Source organism: Musa acuminata, chromosome BXJ2-3 (genome assembly GCF_036884655.1).
Source record: "Musa acuminata AAA Group cultivar baxijiao chromosome BXJ2-3, Cavendish_Baxijiao_AAA, whole genome shotgun sequence".
In the NCBI taxonomy this organism is placed as follows: domain Eukaryota; kingdom Viridiplantae; phylum Streptophyta; class Magnoliopsida; order Zingiberales; family Musaceae; genus Musa; species Musa acuminata.
In genome coordinates this window covers 44,659,115-44,682,296 of record NC_088340.1, presented here as the reverse complement: position 1 = coordinate 44,682,296, position 23,182 = coordinate 44,659,115, and the positions used below count along the sequence as shown (strand labels likewise).

The 23,182-nt window shown below is 38.1% G+C and overlaps 4 protein-coding genes across 7 annotated transcripts; 2 read left to right on the top strand and 2 right to left on the bottom strand.

The window, feature by feature from the left end:
- Positions 1-816: 816 nt before the first annotated feature.
- LOC103980025 (hevamine-A-like) lies at positions 817-1,893 on the bottom strand. The gene has a single exon (XM_065097686.1). It carries the CDS (start codon positions 1,855-1,857, stop codon positions 1,474-1,476), a length of 384 nt encoding a protein of 127 aa, XP_064953758.1. The 5' UTR covers positions 1,858-1,893; the 3' UTR covers positions 817-1,473.
- Positions 1,894-4,243: 2,350 nt separating this feature from the next.
- On the top strand, positions 4,244-10,910 carry LOC135608589 (uncharacterized). Of its 4 annotated transcripts, XM_065101671.1 has the most exons (8): positions 4,244-4,420; positions 5,471-5,513; positions 6,054-6,173; positions 7,316-7,410; positions 8,350-8,428; positions 8,527-8,574; positions 9,114-9,169; positions 10,132-10,910. In XM_065101671.1, the coding sequence occupies exons 1-8, from the start codon at positions 4,410-4,412 to the stop codon at positions 10,358-10,360; spliced, it is 681 nt and encodes a 226-aa protein (XP_064957743.1). In that variant the 5' UTR covers positions 4,244-4,409; the 3' UTR covers positions 10,361-10,910. The 4 variants fall into 4 exon arrangements, with proteins under 4 accessions (XP_064957743.1, XP_064957742.1, XP_064957740.1 ...); XM_065101670.1 differs by having other exon boundaries at positions 5,471-6,173; XM_065101668.1 differs by having other exon boundaries at positions 4,957-6,173.
- Positions 10,911-13,731: 2,821 nt separating this feature from the next.
- Positions 13,732-15,423, bottom strand: LOC135608588 (sialyltransferase-like protein 1). The gene has a single exon (XM_065101667.1). The coding sequence runs from the start codon at positions 15,185-15,187 to the stop codon at positions 14,018-14,020; it is 1,170 nt and encodes a 389-aa protein (XP_064957739.1). The 5' UTR covers positions 15,188-15,423; the 3' UTR covers positions 13,732-14,017.
- Positions 15,424-17,846: 2,423 nt separating this feature from the next.
- On the top strand, positions 17,847-22,153 carry LOC103979663 (nifU-like protein 4, mitochondrial). Its single transcript, XM_009395831.3, has 8 exons — positions 17,847-18,008; positions 18,088-18,343; positions 19,165-19,326; positions 20,585-20,760; positions 21,212-21,315; positions 21,415-21,526; positions 21,628-21,690; positions 21,759-22,153. The coding sequence occupies exons 2-8, from the start codon at positions 18,127-18,129 to the stop codon at positions 21,822-21,824; spliced, it is 900 nt and encodes a 299-aa protein (XP_009394106.1). The 5' UTR covers positions 17,847-18,008; positions 18,088-18,126; the 3' UTR covers positions 21,825-22,153.
- Positions 22,154-23,182: the final 1,029 nt, after the last annotated feature.

Here is a 23,182-nt window from a genome sequence, read left to right as displayed (position 1 = left end):
AGATTAGTAAAATTAATTCAATTAACTCAGGATTAAATTCAAAAATATCATTGCTTGAGAATAATATCATCTGCACTCATATATTATTATTGAATTACATGCCTTGGACTTCGTGAAACCATTATAGATTTGAGGCCTGCTATATAACAAAGATAATAAGAAAATCCAATATTCTGAGAACTATTCTACGATTGCATTGGAATTAAGTGTCACACTCTGATCTGACTCAAAAATTAAGATGTTACAATAAGTTACATCATTCACAGGTCTATGTTGGATGTGTTCTCCTGCGTGATAATTCATTCACATATGCATAATATATTTCAACGTCGTTCTTATGTTTACTTTGTACCTGTGCAACAGAAGGAGGGACTAATGCATGCATAAACAATTGTCACTGTGTTGAGATCAATATCCTTTCTAACCCTTATTGGATCTGCTAAAGTTAAGCAACATAAAGAAAAGACATATATTGGATCTGAAGTATAAGAATGAAGCCTATGTAACAAGGACAAGTGTGGTTAAACTATTAGAGCAATGGTAAAGAAATAATACTAAAAACCGAGCAAAACATCTAATTAAATATTGAATGAATGATTAAAAAAAGATGAAAAGAAATCGGAACGTATAAATCATTGTCTTAATGTGAATTCTAATCCTCTCGTGTCGGTATAGGTAGAAAATCTATACTCATTGTCCAAATGAACGTATAAATCATTCTTATTATAATCATGCGTGGTTGTTGTTCTTATTATTATTATTATTATTATTATTTTTTTTTTTTTTTTTGAGAAAATAATAAGATGGGGACATATCTTTGCGCAATCACAGCAGGTGTTTATTGTATTATTAGAGGACACCACAGGCGCAGCATCCATCATAACTGGACGCTCACACAGTTCCAGTTCACACGGAAGACGACGCCACCAAAGTAGACGAGATGGAGTACAGACGACGATGAGGGCACACGTAGTCCTTCACCCGAGCCCTATAGTTATTGGTCAGGTCAAAGTATCTGTTCCATAGCATAATTCCTCCGTACTTCTCTGAGGGCTTGACGAGGGGAAGAACTTTATTTATGAGGTCATCAGGTGAGACGTAGCCACTTCCAGCCTCAGGAGAAGCAAGGAGTCCGAGGAACACCTTGCTTACGTTTACGGAAACCCACTGGTTCCATACCTGAACAAAGGTGTCAACGTTGCTGGGGGAGTACTCACAGTAGTTGTTGTAGAACTGCACAAACAGGTAGTCCAAGAGACCGGTGTCGATCGCAGGTTGAAGGTGTGCGTCTGGGAAGGGGCACTGTGGCACCGCGCTCAGGTAAACTTTCTGCTCCGGCGTGCTGTAGGCCTTCAAGTAGCGAACAAGATCGTCGTAATAAGCGGCACCCCCTATTTCGATGTCCAAGTCTACTCCGTCCAAGACGGCGTTCCCGAGGGGTCGATTGGCGGAAGAACCGCCCAAGAAATTGTTTCAGATGTAGGTGGCGACCTCCCTGGCATCCTCCTCGGACACCAGGTTGTAGTTGCCGATGGCACCGCCCAGGGAGAGCATCACCGTGACGTTGTGGTCCTGCTGGCATGAGATGATGTCGCTGCTCAGGAAAGTGCAGCCGCCGCTGTTGGGGTCACAGTGGCCGGCGAGGTTCATCTGTGGAATCCGGCTGTTTCCGAACTGGTTGAGGAAGGCTATGAGGACGTACTTGTAGTAGCCGGTGGCACAGGCTTCTCGTAAGCCTCTCTCGTAGCCGTTTTGGCCCCAGTAGACTGCGATGCATGATGGTTCGGCACGCAGTCTTCCGGTGAGTGCAAGCAACAGGCACAGGACTGCTAGTTGCAGTGGTGGTAAGCTCGCCATATTGAACCACGAGGATGCTGCTCTCTTCCTTCCTTCCTTCACATAACTAATCCATGGCATACTACTCTCTTATATAGGAGAAGTGGTTAAGAGGAGACTTGTCCTTCTTTTGTCATTCGTCATTCACTGTCTAAATTTCTCGTCATATGATTCCAATATCAACGTCGAACAGTCATTTCTCTTTCTTTTGGATTTTGGATCTTGCGAAGGGTGGATGTCAACACACGATATCAGTATTGAACACTTTCGAAGGTAAGAGATAAAAGAAGTTGGTGTCGGGTGCCTCTCAATTATTGTTGCCCGTCTCTCAGTTATTGTAAGGACACCCGTTGATATCCCATGCATGCACTACAAATGTCCTTCTTCTACTTCTCGATATCCCATGCATGCACCACAAATGTTACCTTCTTCTTCTCCCATGCATTATCCCATGCATGCACTACAAATGTCCTTCTTCTACTTCTCGATATCCCATGCATGCACCACAAATGTTACCTTCTTCTTCTCCCATGCATGCACCACAAATGATATCCCATGCATGCACCACAAGTGTTATCATGTTACCTCAAACTCATACACTATTTACTTAATGGCGTCCAAGAGCCTTTTTTTTCTTTAATATATTTTTTTTCTCAATAATAATGGAACAAAAATAGATGAATAGAAAGACACTAATAATATAAAATAAAAAATAATTAATAGGTGCTCAAGATGAATACTTCCAAGATGAAAACCTTTCAGCTTCATGACTCATGAAAAATACTCCTATGGTAAAGGTTTCTCACCTTCGCTCATTATTTCTCATGTGGACGATGGAATCATACCATAAAAAATGAGTCACACGAAATAACTCAATTTTAAATTGATTCATTTTTTTATTAATTTTAATCACGATATTTTGGTCTAAGTGTAAAAACCAAAAGGACAATTTTAAAAATAAAAAATATAATAACATTGAATCGAATATATAATCACAATATTCTTGATTTGATTTTTTTTTCCATTTTTGCCGTTTACTTTTATTTTCTCATCGCTGAATAAATATTATTGATAATTTATTACATGATACAAATATCTTAAATTAATCAAATTTACTTAATAAAAAAAATTAAATTGCTCTTGCATCGTCGAGGATTAGATGAGTTCCTTTTTTCTTTTCTTTGGAATATTATGAGAGGATTAATTGGGAGTTGCCACCACTGATTATAACATGCATGAGATGTGTGGGTTCTTTTTCCTTGCCATCGTCTTCGACGTAATGCCCACCGCAAACTAATGGGGTGGGCTTTCTTGTCCTCGTCTTCTTCTTGGGGGATTTTGGACGTTGCGAAAAATAAACATAGGACTCTAAATTATTGCTCAACAATGGTGTTTCTCTTAATTTTCAGGTGTTTGTGTTTGGTGTTATCTTCTTGTCATTGTTGTCATTTTCCTCCATCTCTGCTAACATAACATCTCTATTCGATTCCAAACCTCTCTCTGTAATAATGGATGATAACTTAAATTATCTTGTGGAATATAATTAAGTCAGGATTAAGTTTCTAAAATCTAATTAAGTTTCTAAAATCTTAATATATAATTAGGTATATAAATTATGTGATTGATAAGATTACCATGTTAGCTTTCTTTCTCATCCAAGCCTATCGATTATTGCCAAGATTTATTGGCTAGTTTGAAGTACTAGAATTATAAAATTATTTTATCATGCAATAAATACCATATAAACGTCTCCTAGGCATAGTATTCCAATAGAATTTTCTTAGTTAAGTAATGATCAATACAATTCTCGTATATACTTAAAAATATAAGACTTTTCAATTATACAATAATACGATACTCATTAAAATATCTTAATAAAAATAATAAGAAAACCAATATTCTGAAAACTATTCTATGATTGCATTGGAATAAATGTCATCATTTGTTCAGACTCAAAATACTTAAGTCAAAATTAATAATAATACTTTTATATTGATAGTAGTCAATCTAATTTTTTTATCCATTTTCAATTTAAGATGTTACAATAAGTTACTATGATGTTACTTCTTTATCCAACACCTATATATATATATATATATATATATATATATATATATATATATATAATGTGACACATATTTTGCTTCTTAGATTATTTATCAGTGTTTACTTAATAATATTTTCACATTTGAACATCTATCAGATATTTAAATACCATCAAACCAACTTCCTAAGATTTCCATTTAGGGAGTATGAGATGCGAGCCAACGATCTTGCCACATAATGTAATCGGACGGTTTTGATTTATTACAAAGCACTCTCGCTGTTCTAAACTTAACAGTGAATCCCCATCATTTGCATATAAAAGGGTCTGCTCCCTCGAGACGGTTCTAACGAACGCAATGGCTTTGCCTCGCGTCTCCTCCTCTTCTCTTCCTCCGCTCTCTCTCGTTTCCCACCGACTTAGGGTTCCGGATCTAGGGTTTATTCGCCTTTGTCCTTCTCGTTCCGAGACCCTCGAGCGCCCCTTGTTCCTCGACGGATCCCCTTCGTCCCGCCGGGACCCTCTCGGAATGATCCGCCGGTAAGTTCCCTTGCCCCTGTCTTGGTTCGTTCATTTTATCCGTGGAATTTATTCTTTTGGATCATGTTCTGCGGTTTCTGCGACTTTTGTGGTTTAGTTTGGGATGTGTTGATTGTATGTCCGGATCTCGATCGTTTAGTTCTTGAATGTTGTTAAGATTCAATGTCTCGGTTCGTCTATCTTTTCGGTCTGTCCATCTAGATTCCAGTTATTCTATAGCTGCAGGTTGAAACCAGGTGCTTTTGTATATGGATCACGTCCGTTTTAGCTTAGTGAATGGTATTAATATTCGATTTTCTTGGTCTGTGATTATCTTGCTTATTGTAATTGATTAAACTTATGTGACATTTAGTTTGTTGTTTCACGGATCATATTATTGCAATCGAGGCTCGTCTTAATGATAGTTATGGAATCTTTCATGTTTATTTGTTTTTTTTTTTTTGTGATTTCTGTTTGGTCTATGGGGATTTGGGAGAAATTTGTGGTGTTGTTTTGTATGGTTTTTTTAATTTTTTAGTTTACTTCTGTTTGATTAGAAAGTAGCAATCTAGAGCAATATCATCGTGGCAGAGAAAGAATAGACAAGCACAGTTGTGGACATGTGATTCTTGACTGGAATTTGAAATAGTGTTGCTGGCTGGATACTGTTGCAGAATAGCAAAATGATGGTGCCTTCTATATATAAACGAGGTGGAACATCTTGAAAATTCTATTTTTAATGTTTAAATACTTTTTCTTCTCACAATATGAGGCGCATTTGAAAATTTTAGATGAAGACGACGCATTTGGTCTTGCAATATTGCAATTAGCTTCTCCTTTTGTCCGCACTACAACTGAGTTTATATTTGTAGCATCAGAAGGGAAGAAAGAATGACAAGAATAATGCTTCTAGTAATCATGTAAATCCCAGTTTTTGATACATTAACTCGTGCCTTCTGATATCGCGTCTTGACAAATTGAGAGGTCTCGAGTTTAACTAGATGGGTTTTATTTATTTTGGTACAAAGACTGTTTGAGTTCTCGCGCATGACAGTCTCCTTCTGTGGTTAGGGTTGGTTCTCATTATTCTCATTTGGTGCGATTCTCCTCCGAGGTATGGATTCATCAGCTACATTACTCTGCTGCATTGGGTTTTAAGTTAACTCCGCAAACTTTCTTCTACAGGCTCCTTTTGCAATTGTTTTGGGTTCAGTCAGAGAAAAATTGTGCTGATGACATAGTGATATGTGAAATCAAAACAATATCTGCTTTCTACATTTAAAGCTGAGAAGCAGAATATTTTATTGATTATAGAGATCTTTCTGCTCATAATTTATGCACATTCGTAATTATGCCAATCAAGATGAGCAATTAACAGTTTGAGTAGCGAGGGTGTGACGTAGGCTCTGTATTCAGCTTCATGATACCACAATGGTTAAGATATTAAGTACAAGAGTAGATATAAATGCCTAGTTGACTTGTCAAATTCGGTGACAAATAGCTTTTCGATATCAAATCATGGATGTGTTTTCTATCAAGGAGCTTGTATGTATTTATAAATGGTTAGAACTATTATGTGGTTTTATACGAGATGGTATTCCCTGTGTTTCGTTGTTGTTCTGTACTGACCCTGTCAGAAATTGTTTCCTGTCAGCCATCAGAACAGTATGATGAGGATTGTGATACACTGACTGTTTGGCTAAAGCAAGGTTCAGATCTTTCAGCATTTGTGCATTGTGCTTCAGAGGACCATATGAAGGCATTATTTGACCTGGTTAAGCGATTCCTTACCATTTTGTTCTTATCATGCATAAACCATGGTTTCATTTCCTTGAATCCATTCTTTGCAGATTATTTTGTTTCTGTTAACTGTTTCCTTATAATAGCAAAGAGAAGGTAGTCTGTGTTTTGTCAATTTCTGCCTGAGGATTTAGGTTTGAAGGAATATTCTGTTTTATCAACTGCAAATACATAATAGACTAATAGAGTTGAACATTAAGTTTCTGAACGCTTTGATATTTTTTCCTCATAAAGATTTACTGGTAGGTGATCGATGATGCAGCACTATATCTTGATTCTTTTAAGCAAAGAGAAAGGTCTTAGGTTTTGGATATGTTGTTTATATTCAGTGTATGTGCTGAAAGAATGGAGTATGCAGCACTCTTAATTAACTTATGTGCATCTTTTATGTAAACATAAATATGTAAACAAAGGAGGTGATTGTGAAATTTGACCTAGTCGTTTGTGGAGAAACCACCATAACAAATTGGCCCCCTTGATGAAGCCAAAAATAAATAAATAAATAAATAAAAGAAAATCCCAAAAAACAAAGACTAGTCTCAACTCTACTCGCTCATTTGAAATGCCCACAACAGAATCAATTGACCTTTTCTTTATTAAGATATCCTTGTAGGAAACTTTCTAAGTTCATCAAAAGATTTCTCTTGTTTCCCTATCAAAACGAGCCAGATCTGCAAATAGTAGCTCTAATAACAAATTTTCCACTTTTCAGTCAGCTTCTTCTGGGTCCTGTGTGTGTAACTATATGCATCCATGTGTGCACCTATGCGCATGGTTTCTTTGTATCTTTCTAGGCCACTTCATTATACTCATGTGATGCAGTCTTGATTGCAGTTAATATAGTCATATATGACAAAACTGGTATATTGTATATTTTATTGCATCCAGATCAAGCTTCATGTTTCTAAACTGTTGTTTTGTCAATTGGTTTGGGAGTTGGAAATATTCCTTTGACGTCTATGGGGTGAGATTAGTACGCCAATTATAATTTGTTATTGGTTTTTCAGCTGATTTCAGAGGAAAAGGGAAAATAGATGGTCTTCCTCTGGTCAGAAATGTCCATTAAACATGATCTCTTGATTCTGAGTTCTTAATATCTAGTTTTTTATCTTGCAGCTGGAGATTTTGAAGGATCTTGAAGTTGTTGTGGTTAAAGGAACTGTAGAGTGTGAGGCTTCTATTTTACTAAGATCAGTGTTTATTACAAGATTGTGAGTGATCATGTAATTAGTTTGAATATTCCTATAATCATCTGATTACTTCTACCACAGTGCAAATAAAGGCTAATGTTCCTCTTTCTTTACAAGATGAATATAAAAGATTTGCAACCATGTACACAGCCTACCTTATTCTGAACTCCTATAGTATTTCATGATCATTTCTTGGCTGGATGCTCCCTCATATTTCTTTCTTTCACAAAATGAAAACATCATTTAATGGTTCAAGGTATTTGATGAATTCGTCATATACTATACAGTCACATGTAAGGAAGCTGCTTAGGTTGCATAGCTGATTCTTGTTGCTCAAACAATGGTGTAACAACATATGCAATAACCATAATATGTAGCATGGACAAATGCCAACGTTTTAGTTTAATCAGTATGAGTTTGTGACTTGCTTATTCTATTTCTACTGACAATTTGAAGGAGATATCTTCATAAAAGACCAGTAGATATCTTGAGGCTTTTATGAAAAAGAATGTCCACGAGCCATACTTCGAAGCATTTTTCAGTAAAAATATGCTGATCATTTGCTTTGATAATTAAGGTGCTCTAGTAACTTGAATTGTCCACATAACAATATCAGTTTGATACTTGCCAGTGCAATGGAAAGCATTGTTTTCTGTTATGCATCAAAAATACCTCAAAAAAAAAAAGACAGTAGATAGCCATTGAAAAATCTTTATATTTAATTTAGTTTCTTTTCTCATTGTTTGAAACTTGCATTGACATCAGAGCCCATCAGTTTTTTTGCATTCTGTTATTAATGCTTAAGCAGAAAATGATTAGTATATTTCTAAATCGTATCATCAAACTCTTTCTTCGATAAATTATGCCTGAGCATCCTTCTTTTATATTGGTACTGTCAATTTTCCCACCTTAAGGATATTTCTTGGATTTGAAGTGACATGGTCTCAATGTAACTGGTAGGCCATGCAAAGTTGAGTATCTTGGTGAGCTCATTAAGAACAAGATGGCCTCCACTGATGTAGTACAGAAGTATCCAAAAGTATGATATGGTTTTTTTATTGCTCTATTACCTTTAAATCCTGATTGACTTAATGTCTTATGGTGATATATTTCTTCATGTTGACATACTTAATCTAGGTATCTGGTGAGCAAATGGGAACTGCAGAGGATATTGGAAACAAGAAGGTTAAATTCTGCCACGGCTGATATTTCCTTAACTGTATATTGTGACACGCCAATCTATTCAGGCCTGAACTATTCCGGGTTGCAAGTTCCAGGCATCATAACCAACTATCACCATTATCGTGAAATTATTAGGACATCTGACTATAGTCTCAGTTTCCGTCAAAACAAAAAAAAAGATATATTATTTTTCATTTACCTTGAAAACTTATTCATGTATGAAAAGATGAAAAACTTATTACAACATTTTTATAATTCAATCATTAGAAGTCCATACTTGAATATACTTGTAGTTACTTCATTGGCTTCTCCTTAAATTCTAGCGTGAACCAGGTTGTTTCTAAAGTGTACTAATATATTTCTGGCTGCCAGGTTCACAAGTTGGAGGTTTAGGTTCCCTATCATGCACCGTTAGCATATTGTATTTCAAATGAAGTCTTTATCTCATGTCTCTGGCTACCCTTCAAAATTTAGCATGTTTTCGGTAGGTTGCATCACTTTGGAATGGGCTGAGACTACTGAGTTTATATTATTATTTACAGCTCTATGCCGATTCTGCAACATCTTTGCGTTTTGTCTACAATGGACCAAGGACAAGGTGTGCTGCTTTCCTTTCGTTATCTTTATCGTTAAATTTTTGTTTATCATTATTCTGTCAGCACCTAGTGGTTCATATTACCAATAAATGTGTGGTGAATTTTCTTTGCTCTTGAAAGTGTCAAAGATCAGTTTCAAAGCGTAGGATCAATTCTCAGTTTAATTTGCCATATTCTCTAAGAAAAATAAAAGACCTAACATTTCATTTAAGACTACATCTTCATGTCCGGTTATTTCCTCTATGATAGTGCTTTCAGGATACCATGTAGCTCTCATTTCTTAGATAAGATCTACTCTCGTTAGTTCTCCTACAAGCGATCACCACACAGTTGATGTCAGATATCCAGGCGACTAAACCTCTCCTCTGTTATAGTGTTGTAACCTTTGGCCACTGTTTAGGTCCAAGAAAAAGCGTTGTAAACAAAAGCACATAACCTGCTATGTGTAATATTCTGATCAAACTCCAAGGAAGAAAAGGAATAATAATGTGTGTGCTTCTTGTTGCTTCTGCATTTCTCTGTACCTGTGATTATATTTTTTTGTCGTTGTGTTGGTGTCATTTCTTAACATTTGGGGATTGATCATATAAGATGCAGTTCTACTTGGTTACCTCCAATTATGAAATATGCAACCCTTTTGTGAGCTGCTGATTAGCATGAAATTCTACTCCATTAGAGATTCATTTTACCTGGATATTCTAATCATGAAATATTCAGTCTTTTTTTGTTTGCTAATAAAATGGAATTCTGCTCTATTAGAGTTAGTAGTAAAACAGGCAGTTGCCTAGTCATATTCTCAAGAGTCAAAGAGTCCCCACTCGTAAACTGCAGCATGATATATGGGAATCAGTTCTGTAGATTAGATATCGCGCACAATATGTAACCATAATGTGTGCAAATATGTTTGCCTATCACTTGCGGCTATTCTCAGGGTTCTCCTTTTTAATGATGTTAATGTCAACAGCGTGATGCTCATAGAGACGGCCCATAATCCGGCGGTGCCTTGTGAAATAATCAAGGTTCTTTCAGAGCTAAACTGCTACGTGGAGTCAGCCGTGATCGAGACTGAAGAACGTATCCATGTATTTCAATTAAAGAATTTTCTCATGTCGAAACTAACTCACATGTTAATTTCTAACAGGGCCAAGTTGCTAAAGCCAAATTCCACCTTAGCTTCGGGTTGGCAGCATTGAGCAAATTCTGGTGTCAGGTAAGTCCATATTATCGTTACCATCACTGATCAATAGTGACTGCTGAGGTCTATAACCGATTTGGAGATATTATTTCATGAGACCACATTTACATTTGCACAGTTCACGTTTTGAAAGATTACCTAGTGGTAGATAAGTATACAAAAAAAAAGAAGAAAAAACAAGAAATATCCATATTTGGTATCATCATCATTATGGATCTGAAAATTGATATGGAAGGAACTACAACTGTAAATATCACATAGATGTTGAATTGAGTAATTGAATCAACATGGTGTCACTTGCTTGTCTAAAATTGTTCAGATAACATGGCTCTCCGTGTTGTTTCGTGTATTGTAGAAGCTGAAAAGCAGTCTGCTAACACGCCTGCGGATGCTTAAGTAGAAGATATTTCTTGGCATTAGAAGCCCCCATTAAGTAGTTACCTTTTTCCCTTCTTTGACAGTGACAATTGTTAATGGGATAGATATACTTGCCCAACTACATTTTGTATATCAGTGAATATGTTGTTGCCTCTTACTGGGGCCTAAAATTGTTAGCTTAGCAATGTTATGGTCTTTCGGTGCTAGAATTGTTGGTGGGTGATGTGAGGTATTTGTCTACAACTTGAATTGAGATTAGAAACGTTACCAGAATAAGTCGGGATCCTTTTTCACTAAATCAGGTAAATATGGTGAGAATAACTTGAGAGTACGTAGGATTAAAGTTGTGCCACATCCCAGTAATATACACACCCATATCAGAGTTCCCTTCTCTTCGTCGTGTTTCTTTCAGCATATAATTTAGCCCTGCAGAGTCTCTAGTTGTAACCATGACCGACGGATATATATATATATATATATATATATATATATATATATATATATATATATATATATATATATATATATATATATATTCTGAGGGTGTGGGAGATGCAAGTGCTACGAAGGGTGAACTACTACATCCTTGGGTAGAAGTGGAAAGATGTCTTGCGATCGAACTCTCGCAGGTGCAAAGAACCAAGTTTAGAAAGATAAACACATGCAAATTATTGAACGACTCAAGCGGATCAGTCAATGAAGAATAGCTGCCACAAGACTTGTTGGGTCAACAACAATCACAACTCTTTTTTTTTTTTTTTCCGTTTTGGAGTGGCCATCCTTTGATCTTTTAGGAGTGGCTGGGGTAGGAGTGTCGACAGAGACACAGAGGTCTATGGCCGACTCATGGATTAGAACCTAGTGGACGGCAGATGAACAAAGGGAAGAAGCAGGAGAAGACAGAAAGCCGTGGGGGCGTCCGGAGAACCAAATGAAATGATGATGGTTGGGCGGGCTCGACATTAGTAATGACTGCAATTTTTTAGTTCCAGCGAAGAATTCTTCATTAATTTACAGACAACTTTAGACTACCGTCAGAGCTCAGCTCAGAGGATGATATCGGTCCAAGTACAACACGAATCTTTTCACCCACCGAAGCTAGCAAGTTGGTCTGCACTTCCACCAGCCTTCCTCAGCGCAGGCTAGTAGTGATTAAGATGCTCGGAAGAGTAAAGTGGGACACTAAATGAGCGTCGTGAGCTGGATTTCTTCTTTGCCCCACGACAAAGGTGGGGGAACTTTGGGCATTTTGTCATAAACCTGGCGTGCCGTTTCTGGGATTCCCGGTCCTAGGGATGTTATCGGGTATAATCCACCTTTGACTCGATCCGATCCATGATGGTATTTAATTGGTATAAGATATATATAGTTTTGTGGATCGAGGAGGATTCATATCCGACCCGATAAATTTAATGGATCCATTACCTGTTATCAAGTCAACTTAAGACCAAGTAAGGGAATTTTGTGGGTCCATTGCACTCTGACTTGGATTGAGCATTGCTTTTTTGCTCTCTGTATTTAAATAAAGCAATGTCATCATGCTTTCTCTTTTTGTCAAAAGGGCAAAAAGAAAGGGAGAAGAGGCTTGTAGTTTTGGTTGGGACATTGAAATGTTTTACCGATTGTGTAAAAAGTCACTCATTTTCCCCCTTTTTTTTTTATAAAAAAGATGTGGTCTTGGCTTCTTCTAATGTTCTTTTTTCTGCTTTCCAAGCATCCCTTTGTCCAGCCTTGGGAAACCAAATGTAGGGGTGCAAATTTTTCTAGAGAAAACTAATAGAAACCCCAAAGCTAGAATATTCCTGTAGGGTATTCTTCAATTCATCATGTTTCCTCTTCGATTCATCTCTCTTTTCCATTCAGGAGCAGTATCATGGTTCAAGTGTCAACCTCATACAGGATATAGCACCAGAAATCAACAGGAGTCCCACTGCATATAATTCTTGAGCAAGCCTTGTTAAAGTCAGTAGATCAGATAGTAATTTCCTTGAGTACAAGAATATTCACAACACAGTAATTTCCTTGAGTTACTACGACCATGATGGATCCCAAGTACATGACCTAAATCTTGCAGTGACAAATTTCAAAAGTGAACAATAGTTGTGTTTCAGAACCCTTGAAAATGGAATTGAAACTGATACTGGTCCATCCAGTGCTCATAATGCCACAACCAACACAACATGTTGCTTTGAATGCATAAAAGCAAGATGAGCCATTTTGCAGTGAAATGCTACACTCGAAGAGTTTTTTATTGTGAATTTTTGCAACAGCTTTTCTTCTTACGAAAGAAAGCTCAGTTGTTGCAAAAGCATAATGTGGTAAATATTGATACTGGGTTAAACTATTAATCATAATACTGAGTTCAGTGAAATAACAAAACTTTCTTTACACGTACCATAAATTAGACATAAAAGATGCATCTTTTATGTAAACTGTTTGCTAACTTGGCTGCAGTTTATGACATAAAAGATGGCATAAACTATTTGCCAAAATCTAAACAAGGATAAATAATAATGACATAAAAGATGCAAAATATTTGTTGTGTGAGTTGTAGAAAATCCAACCCAGCTGAGCTGCTTCCTGAAACAACGGGTCGGAGAATAAGCTAGAGAAGCGATGGGAATGATGCAGTGCAGTGCGTGCCATGTCAAGGACAATGCGAAACATTGATGAAGCTATCAGCTACTTAATATCACGATAGGTCACACACAACCAATCTAATTAGATTTGCTAACTCTATCGATTTAATTCCATGGCGGCAGCTCACATATGGCGGTTGCTGTAATCAACAGACAGTCAGTCTGCAGTGAAAACAACTTAACATGATTAGCATTAAATCTCCCCGATCTTATCGGGGAGAGCCGAAGAAGAGTCATTTCCCTCTCAAGTCACGAATTCCTTATGCAATATCAGAATTATATGTGTGCTTGACCAAGAGAGATCTCTTGTGTAACCCATTCAATCAATCCAGCTTTTCGAACACAATCCACAGATTCATCAACTAATGGAGAACTATCATATATGGGACAAAGTTTCCTTTTTTTTACAAAAGAATCGACATGATGTAAATCTCAAAACCCTTATCAACATTAATTATTTGCACAAACAACATCGAAAATTAGACATGGCAACTCAAACTACATCTTCGACTCACGAACAATCTATCGAAAATCTACCAAACAATCTGACTAACAATTCTTTTTTTTTTTCCTTCTTTTTGCAAGATTTTTCTATCACAAATTGGTGAATTGCAACTTATTCGATCCGAGCAATCATTTCAATGGTAGAATACTACTGGAGGAACCTTGAATCCAAAGTCCTCGAGGAAGGGTATTACCTGCGGCTGCTCCACCAGGTCCCTGTACAAGGCGTACTCCGCCTCGTAATCATGCAAGTCCAGCTCCGCCTTCTGGTTCGTGTGGTAATGGTGCTTCGCCTCCGCCGACTTCCCGAAGCCAAAGACGCTGACTTGGTCGCAGATCCCCAAGGCCAGCATCACCGCCTGCATCCCCGACGAGTAGTGGAACATCTTCTCGTCGTGGACCTTCGTCCACTCCCCCGGCGGCTTCCCTGTTGTGTCCACGAACGTCTTCAGAGAGTAGTACTTCACGATCCGGGCGCAGAGCATGTCGAACCGCACGTCCGTGATGAGGAGCGGCGCCTTGTGGGACGAATTGCACACGGCGTAGTCGAGGAAATGGACGGGTTGGCAGATGTACATGACGATGGGGACGCTCTCGCCGTACGGATGACAGAAGCAGCCCGGCCTTCGAGCGCAGAGGTGGAGGATGTTGCTGTTGACGAAGGAAAGGCCGGTCTTTGATCCGACCTTGTGGTTGTACCCGCTGACGCGAGCGTTGTTGAGGCGGATCACCAGGTCGTGGCCGTCGATCAGGCCGCCGTGGTCGTTGTTCAGGAGGATCCCGCTTTTGCCGACCACGGCGCAGGAGCCGTACCGCTCTGTTTTGGTGTCTGGGCGGCCATGGTGGCGATCGATGGGGCGTTTGATGAGCTCGACCAGCTCCGACATGACCCCGGGATGGAACCGGCGGCGCCGGAACCAGTCACGGAGGGGGCGGCGGAAATCGGGCAAGGCCCGGTAGTCCTTGGGGCCCCGGAGCCGGTGGGGAAACCGGGGCTCATTCCGACGCAGCACCTCCAGGTGGTTCTCCTGCCGCCAGTCCAAGTGGGTCCGGAGCCGCCACCCGGCCACGCCACGGTGGCCAGAGGGGAAGGTCCCGTCGAGGAGGTCGTCGACGTCCTTCCGCAGCTCCGCCTCCCCGGACTCCACCGCCGCCAACCTAAGAAGCGTCGCGTTGGCCGGAGGGGCCACCTCCGGCCGCCGCTCGCGCCGCCTGCCGTCCTGCACCGCCGCCCGGAAGCTGAGGACAGAAAACACAGCGACGAGGATCAAAAAGCTGAAGGGCAAACGGAGGGATCGCTTCATCCTCGCCGCTAGATCGACGGACCCCAGGAAGAGCCCCTCATTCTGGCCCAAGATCGCATCTTTACATCCGGAGACGCATTCCTCCGAATCGGGGCACCAAAGGTGGCGACTTGGGGGTGGAACGGGGAAGCTTCCACTGATGAATCTACGAGGGAGGTATCCGCATCGCCATGGATGTGAGTCTCGAACGCCGGGAGCTCGAAACGAGAGGCGAGCAGATGTTGGGGATCACTCGATTGGGTTTCATGTAATATTGTAAGCGCCCGAAGGATTTGGGGAGCTTCTTGCGTGCACAACAACTTACCCGTTAGATCGTCACCCAACAAAATACACGCGTCTTGATTGCAAGACATTTTGGGGCCCCAATTAACCACATCAGAAGGATCCTAACAATCTCATTAGTTAGGTGGATAAATGGGTAGGAAGAATAGGGAGAAAGGAACTGCCCCCGATACTGCCTTCCCTGGCCAAGTCACAATTTGTATGTATGTATTTGATAGGAATCCTTCAATCTTGATAAAGATTGGAAGATGGTTAATCCTATTATTTTGTGGCTTATGAGATCCCAATCCATCCATCCATCGCATGCACAAACATCCTAACAGGTTTCCATCTACCAAATTATCAGTGAAATAAATGCTTCATAATTATTATTCTTGCTTTACTAAGAGCAAATAAATTCATACTTTCATGGTCTTCTCTCAGCTTGTCCTTCACCAAAAGAAAAAGGTAATGGTGAAGGGTATATGTTTTAATTATTCTTTAGATTTATTTTGCTGTCATTTATCATCACAGTTTAAGATAGGATTTTAGATTAGTTTTGTTAATTTTGTTACCATTGAGTAATAATGAGAAAAAGAATATTTTCTCCATTTAATTATTTTCCTCCACTTTCTATTGATCAAACAGTTTTTGACTTGTGGTGTCACAACAATCTTTTTTTTCTTGTCTACCAACAATGGTAACTTTGTAGATTGGATTGCCACCACCTTGGATGGTTCATGGAACTTAGTAAAGATCTCAAGAACAAGAAAACAAAAAAAAGGGTATGCAAAGTCTATGGAAAGATAAGATTAGTTTGAGATAATGTGTTTGCCTTGAAACTATGGGCAAGTTGAATCCACATATGTCCATTTGTACAATGTGAATGATGGTGATTTCTTTTTCTTTTTCTTTTTTTCTCTTTTCCTTCTCTTTCAAACATGTCTCTTGCAATAAGATATCTTATTGTGCTTTGAAAAGGACATAAAAATAGGGACAAGATTGCTTCGCTTTTTTCCACGGTCGAATTTGATCATTTTGGAGTTATTAACAACCCGATCAAAATCTATATCCAAATCCATCTAGAAATTTGAACATTTCCATCAATCTAATATTTCATATACAATTTCATGTTTTTTTATCTGAAACTTCTAAATAAGGTCTTATCTCAAACATCACATTTTATTCGTGTGAGTATGATTAAAGAATCTAGAAGAAATAATTATTAAATATTTAAATCTAATATAATTTTTGAAGACTATGACTTTGATTATATTTTGTTCTTTGGTCAAAGTTAGTTAAATCTATCCCGATTGAATTGGATCATGGATTTGTTAGATTTACTATACTCTTAATAAAATATTTTATTAAAAAAATAAAATCACCTTACAATTTGGTCAAAGACAAAATTGCTTTTATACCCTTATAAGTTCAATTTTAATTTAATTTTATCTACTTAATATGAAAAGTAGCTCAACGATGAGTCCTTTTATTCTATCGATGAATAACTCATTAATTATGAAGCCAAAATCACAATCCGAGTTTGATAGGCTAATTAACGTATCAATTTTGTTTAACCCAAACTATTGATGAAAGTATTTAAATTAAATTTAATAATAATATACTCGTGAGATTTTTATAAATTAATTTTAATCTTTCTTCATATATAGAATTAATTGAGGTGTTTTAAGATAAAAGATAAAAGTGACAAAGAAAGATAAAAAGAGTATTAAGATGAACAACCTTAGTGACGGAGATGAAGAGGTCAAAGGAAAAAGAGAGGGGAAGCAAAGTGAGGGTAGGGAGGTAGAAGTAACAAAACATAAGCTAAAGATAATTTCATTGTTTAAAACATAAAAAAATAATTTTATTATTTAAGAAAAAAGGAATGACATATAAAAATTCATGAAAAAGAGGATCTAATCGAAATAAAAAAAAATAAAAAGATTTTTTTTAGAGGACTTACCCTTTGCCATTTATCCTTATAAATTTAAACTCTTAGACAAATTCTGCATTAGAATTTCTAATTAATCAAGTTATTTAATATTTTACAGAAAACATATTTGCGTTCTACTCAACCTCCGTTAACTCATTATCATTTGGCTCCACTCAAAACTTTAATTGACATTAATATCTTTTAGGAAGTCGTATTTTCAACTTAATCAACTAATGCTAATTGTAGTTAGCTATATTAACTTGAATTATATATATATATATATAAGATTACAAATGAACAAAGAATACGTTTCTGACCCAATCGTACCTGGTGAATGATTCAAGATAACATTGCCACGTGTTAAATTGTCTAGTGGAGCCCAGTTTTCTTCCAATGAAAGACGTCACCCGTCGATGTGGAATCAATGAACGGGTGAGGAAAAGTATTTCTGTTCTCCCTCCGAAGAACGCCCCCCCCACCCTCTCTCTCTCTCTCTCTCTCGCCGTCGTTGCCGCCAGGCTTCCCCTCTGCCCAAGCAAGGCCATCGGTGCCGTCTCTACCTCGGCTTACATCGATCTCCTTCCCCCCTCGGTGGCGCTCGCCCTTCGCCCGCATTCGCAGCGGGTATACGATCTCGCCCTGCCTATTTTCTTGTTTGGAGTTTGTCAAAATTTGGGTAACAGGAGATCCCTCCCGCTTCTAGTATATTGTAGGGCTCAGGACAACCTATACGAAGAAGGCGATGAAGAGATCCGCAAGGCTGGTTGCGATAACCTATCTCTTGGGTAGGACTCCAAATCCTAATTCATGTTTGATCAGGGGGAGCAGCGGATGCTATCTCTATTCTTCTCTTCGTGCAATCTCTTCTGCGTCGATCCCTCTTCCTCTTCGGAATCAATGGCCCTTTTCTCGAAATCCATCCAATTCATGGGCATCGTCACCGTGGATTCGGTTCGGAGGTCAGATTGCCTTCTGTTGTCTCTTCTGTTCTCATTTGTTCCCAAAGTTTCCGCAATTATAACATCTTGATTGCCTTTGGCATCATTGTGTTGGTCAATAAGCTCAAAAGGTACTTTTGTTGCATTTACTTATAAGTAATTAGGACGATAATAATGTTGCGCATTCATTTGTTAGTGAATGGTCTCATACGACGATGATGCAAGACAGTACGAGGACATAGCACATTGAGTGCCCATACTTTTGGGTTGATCGGTATCCCTCGTGTCTATATGAGCTCTTTATTAGGCAGCTGTTTAGGCTTATTTCTTCCCCCTAATAAGTACAAGTAGTGATATGGCAGGTCCTGAGGAACCGGCTAGCTTAATCAGGAAGGTAAATTAATTGGTCAACACACTACTCGCAGCTTCTCTGTTTGATTAATAATCTCATATGTAGGTTTCGGGTAACTTATTTTCATCTTATCGGGAGTGAGAATGCTCATACTACTTTTAAAATTAAGTTGCATGGTTAATTGTATATGCTTCTATCTTTGGAACTTCTTTGCATGTTTTCCTTAACAATTCTTTTTCATTTTGTTATCTTTTCTTTAATCAGTTTCAAAGATCTATGACAATCAAAGTGTAAGAAACTAACATTAGCATCCATCAGGAACTTACTATCTGATTGGAATAGTCACTGTTGCATCTGCAACCTTAAGTCTTTAACCTGATGTTATGCTGATGTCACTTGTGTTATCGTGTGTTGTAACATATGATGAAGCTACTGTCTCTTGCAGAAATTTGCGGAAGACTTACTTTTGCTCTGATCATTATATGCACAGGACAGAGGAGGAGCCTGTTTATCCAAACACAGTCGACACCCAATCCATTGTCTCTCATGTTTTATCCAGGACAACCGGTAATGGAAGCTGGAAGTGCTGATTTTCCCAATGCTCGTACGGCTATGACTTCGCCACTGGCTAAATCTATGTTTGAAATTGATGGTATATTTTCTTTTCTGTTTCATCTCTTGCTATTCTTAGACTTGTAACAGTGAGCTTGGATGACATGTTAAATGTGCTTTTTATTCATATTGAATTGGATAATTATCCATTGATGGTATCTTTCTTTTACATCAAATCTCTAGAAACATAGTTGATTCGTTGCTCAAATAACTTAGTATACTCTATTATGTTGATAGCTTATCTGTTGGTGTTATAAATATCATTTATATATTGAGTTCATTGTTTTGTCTTGTTTTTTGAAATTGTGATTCCTCTTAATAATTTCTTGTTCCCTATATCACGTATGGTATTTGTAGTTGTTATTATTATGTCTTATGCTTATGTGTATTTTGTCAAAATTTGCATTTTACATTTCTTAAATGTGGGTTATGTGGATACTGAAATCTATGTCTTTTTATCTAATTGCTGGGTAAGTAGTATCAATCATCTTCACGTAGGTTACAGTTGGGAGAATCTTTCTACACAATCAAGTGTTTTACTTTGGCTTCGATAAGTTCTCCAGGTATGAGGATAAAACAACAATAGCACGTAGGGGTGTGGATATAATAGTTGCTGTTTGCATGCACGTCATGTCCTACTTTTATCAGTTTTCTGTGTTGACCTATTAGTATCATATTGTGTTCCATTTCCCCCTTTCCATGTCCATGCTTCATATTTAACCAGCCACTGCTACATGATACAACTCTCTGAAGGAAGGGTCATGCCCCTGGTCAACACTTCTCATCTCTGAGAGTGGGTTGACACCCCTGGTTAACACTTGTCATCTCTGAGAGGGCATGATCCCTTTGGTTGTTGGCGAGGTGAGTTTGGAATCAATCTGAGCCTGATTCAGGTCTATGGGTGTAGAGATAGGTTCTGTTTTTTCAAAATTTTAATTGCTTGCATGCAATTTTGATATAACTAAGCCATGTAACATCTAAGTGATTTTAAACTATCTCATTGATGAGAGCTATGGTTATGCAAGACAAAGCTCTGGCGCAGTGTCGCACAAGCAGGGCAATTTCGTCCTAGGAATCCTAGGAAGAACAGAAGTTTTGCTTATTAAGTTGTAAGGTGTTTGTGCAAAAGGATGTTTTATGAGGTTAAGTTCCTTCGGTGTATTATCCAGATATCCTTATTTCTTGCTGGATTTTTAATCCATATGCTTATCAGCATACTGCTCCTTTTCTCTGTTACAAATGACTGAACACATTGCAAATAGACACGCTGAAATTTGATTGAATTTTCATTAATCCAGGAATCTCAAGAGTTTTCTTCGGATCAGATTTTGTCACGGTAACAAAGTCAGAAGAAGCTTCATGGGATTTTCTGAAGTCCGAGATTTTTGCAGCAATAATGGACTTCTATTCATCTGGAAAACCACTTTTTCTCGACTCAAATGTTGCAGCTTATATGGACACAGCAATCCATGAGGTATCACATATGCACTTTGGTTACGGAATATTCAATTATTGCTACAGGTATCATCATATCTAAATAATATGCAAGTGACCAGAATTTGTATGCCAAGATGGTTCCTTCTGTAATTAAAAGAATATAGTTGAGCTAGTTATGGATCAGTTGTAATTGGAAAACAAAGATCTTGAACAAGTAAACGAATTGAATGGTGTAACATAACTAAAAGTTTGTAGGTGCAGGATGTTTAATGGTCGGCTCTCTTCTAGCATGGTAGTTTTCTCCATGAGGAGAAAAATTATTCAGCTCAGTGCAAACTAGATGTGTTGCCTGGAATTACAGTTTAATATTGACTTTTTACTGTACTTTTATATTGTTGGTATAACTTGTTTTTTTTACATTTAGGACCTAATATACTATCGGCATGCTGAATTTTGTGCTATTCTGAGGCCAAGCATTACTTTTGTAGGATGATTCAGAAATTGTTGCAATGATCAAAGAATTACTAGAAACACGAATTCGACCTGCAGTGCAGGACGATGGTGGGGATATTGAGTATCATGGATTTGATCCGTATTTCTCTTCTTTGCTCTCATCAGACCAAAAAATAAGCTATACTCCCATGTCGATTCAGCGGTAGCTTGATTTTACTTAATGTTTGCTCTTCTTCAGGGATTCTGGGATAGTCACGCTAAGAATGCAAGGTGCCTGTAGCGGCTGCCCAAGTTCATCTGTGACATTGAAGTCTGGCATCGAGAATATGCTTATGCATTATGTGTCGGAGGTAATATCATGACATCCATTTGCTTCGAGTGCCACCGCATGTCCTTCAGAATTCAAGTATGCTAAAATGTTTTAGCTCTTCTACAACTTTCCATCTCATAGGACGAGGCAGTTAAGAATCTTGACGGAAACGGACGTTCCCAAATAACAGTGACACATCACTTTGTATTATTAATAATTTCTTATATATAAAAAGTTTGTCTGGTTTATTTTTGTTCTCTTTTGATCGATAGGTCAAAGGGGTTGACCAGGAGCTAGATACGGATGAGGGTGCTTCGTCAAGCGGTCAAACGGAATAAAATGTTACTGAAGAAGCCTAATCATCGAACCTCCCCCGTAGAGAATTAGTGCCTGCTGTGATTTCTCAACTCGCAGCACCATCAGCGGAGAAATCTGGAGTTATAGTCGAAGACCGTTTAACCTCTGTATATATGTTTCATAACAGGGGAAAAAGATAACCAACCGTAATGTTCGATAGCGAAGCATGTAACTATCGAAATGAGATTTTTTTTCTTCTTTTTTATCCATGGGCACATTTCCACATAAATGTTGTCTTTTTATTTCAATACTTGGCTCTTCCAAGATCATGGATAAGATGCTATTGGTAAATGCATATTTTTCTGTAGCAGCTCATTGGAACTCCCAAAGGATGATGCAGTTGTATGCAAAATAGTGAGCCAGCAGCAGCCTACGATCTGAAAAGGTCAAATAAGATGCATGTCATCAGCACCATTTTAATTCTTCTTCTTCACGAGATGTCTAAGAAGCTCCATATGAAAGAAACGTATGCATACATCATCACCAAACTCTCGGAGATTCTTATACCTTCATATTCTGATTGCATATTCTGCGTATGTCCCAAAGTAATGGGGATGAGGTGCGCAGCCCACTCAACGTGTGCTTCCGATGGCATCAACCATGGGAGGAGTCGGTGTAAAGTTACAGAACCTTCTTTGAAGACGCAAACCTGCAATCTAATGGCACCTCCACAGATCTCGATGATGCCACTTTTGATTGAATGCGGCAGCGGCATCTGATGTACTTCAAAATCACAGCCAATGTCTCTAACAAGCAAGTAAGTGCATCTGTTTCCACGGATGGGTGCGTTGGTGATGAAGCATACCGGAAAGCCTTAATGTCATCTCTCTCACTTGTCCTCTCGATTCCGACATCTTTGCCACATCTTCCGACTTGGCATTATTACGACGGAAGGGGGAGATCCCTCCCTCGGTGACGATGCAACGCAATAACCATGGAGAAGAGAGAGAGATCCCAAAATACCACCTCACTCACGGTTGCCGATGGTCGAGGGAAATGCGACGTATTCCCATCGGAGTCGGCTGATAAAGAAGTTGCACAATTTTGTTCCGTTTTATAGATAATAAATAATATTGAGTTAATAAGTATTTTTCGGATTTTGTTGTATATATATAATAATATTTTTATTTTATAAAAATTTAAAGATTAAAAAGTAAAATAAAACATTATTTTCATGTGAGTCTTTAGATAAAGTTTAGGATTAATTATATATTATCCATGATAATGAAAGTGAAACATTTAAGTTTATTTACGTTAACATCGTCGTCGATTTTATTGACAAAAACAAAAAAACAAAATATATATAGAAATAAGAAGTAATATTTTTTAAAAAATAAAA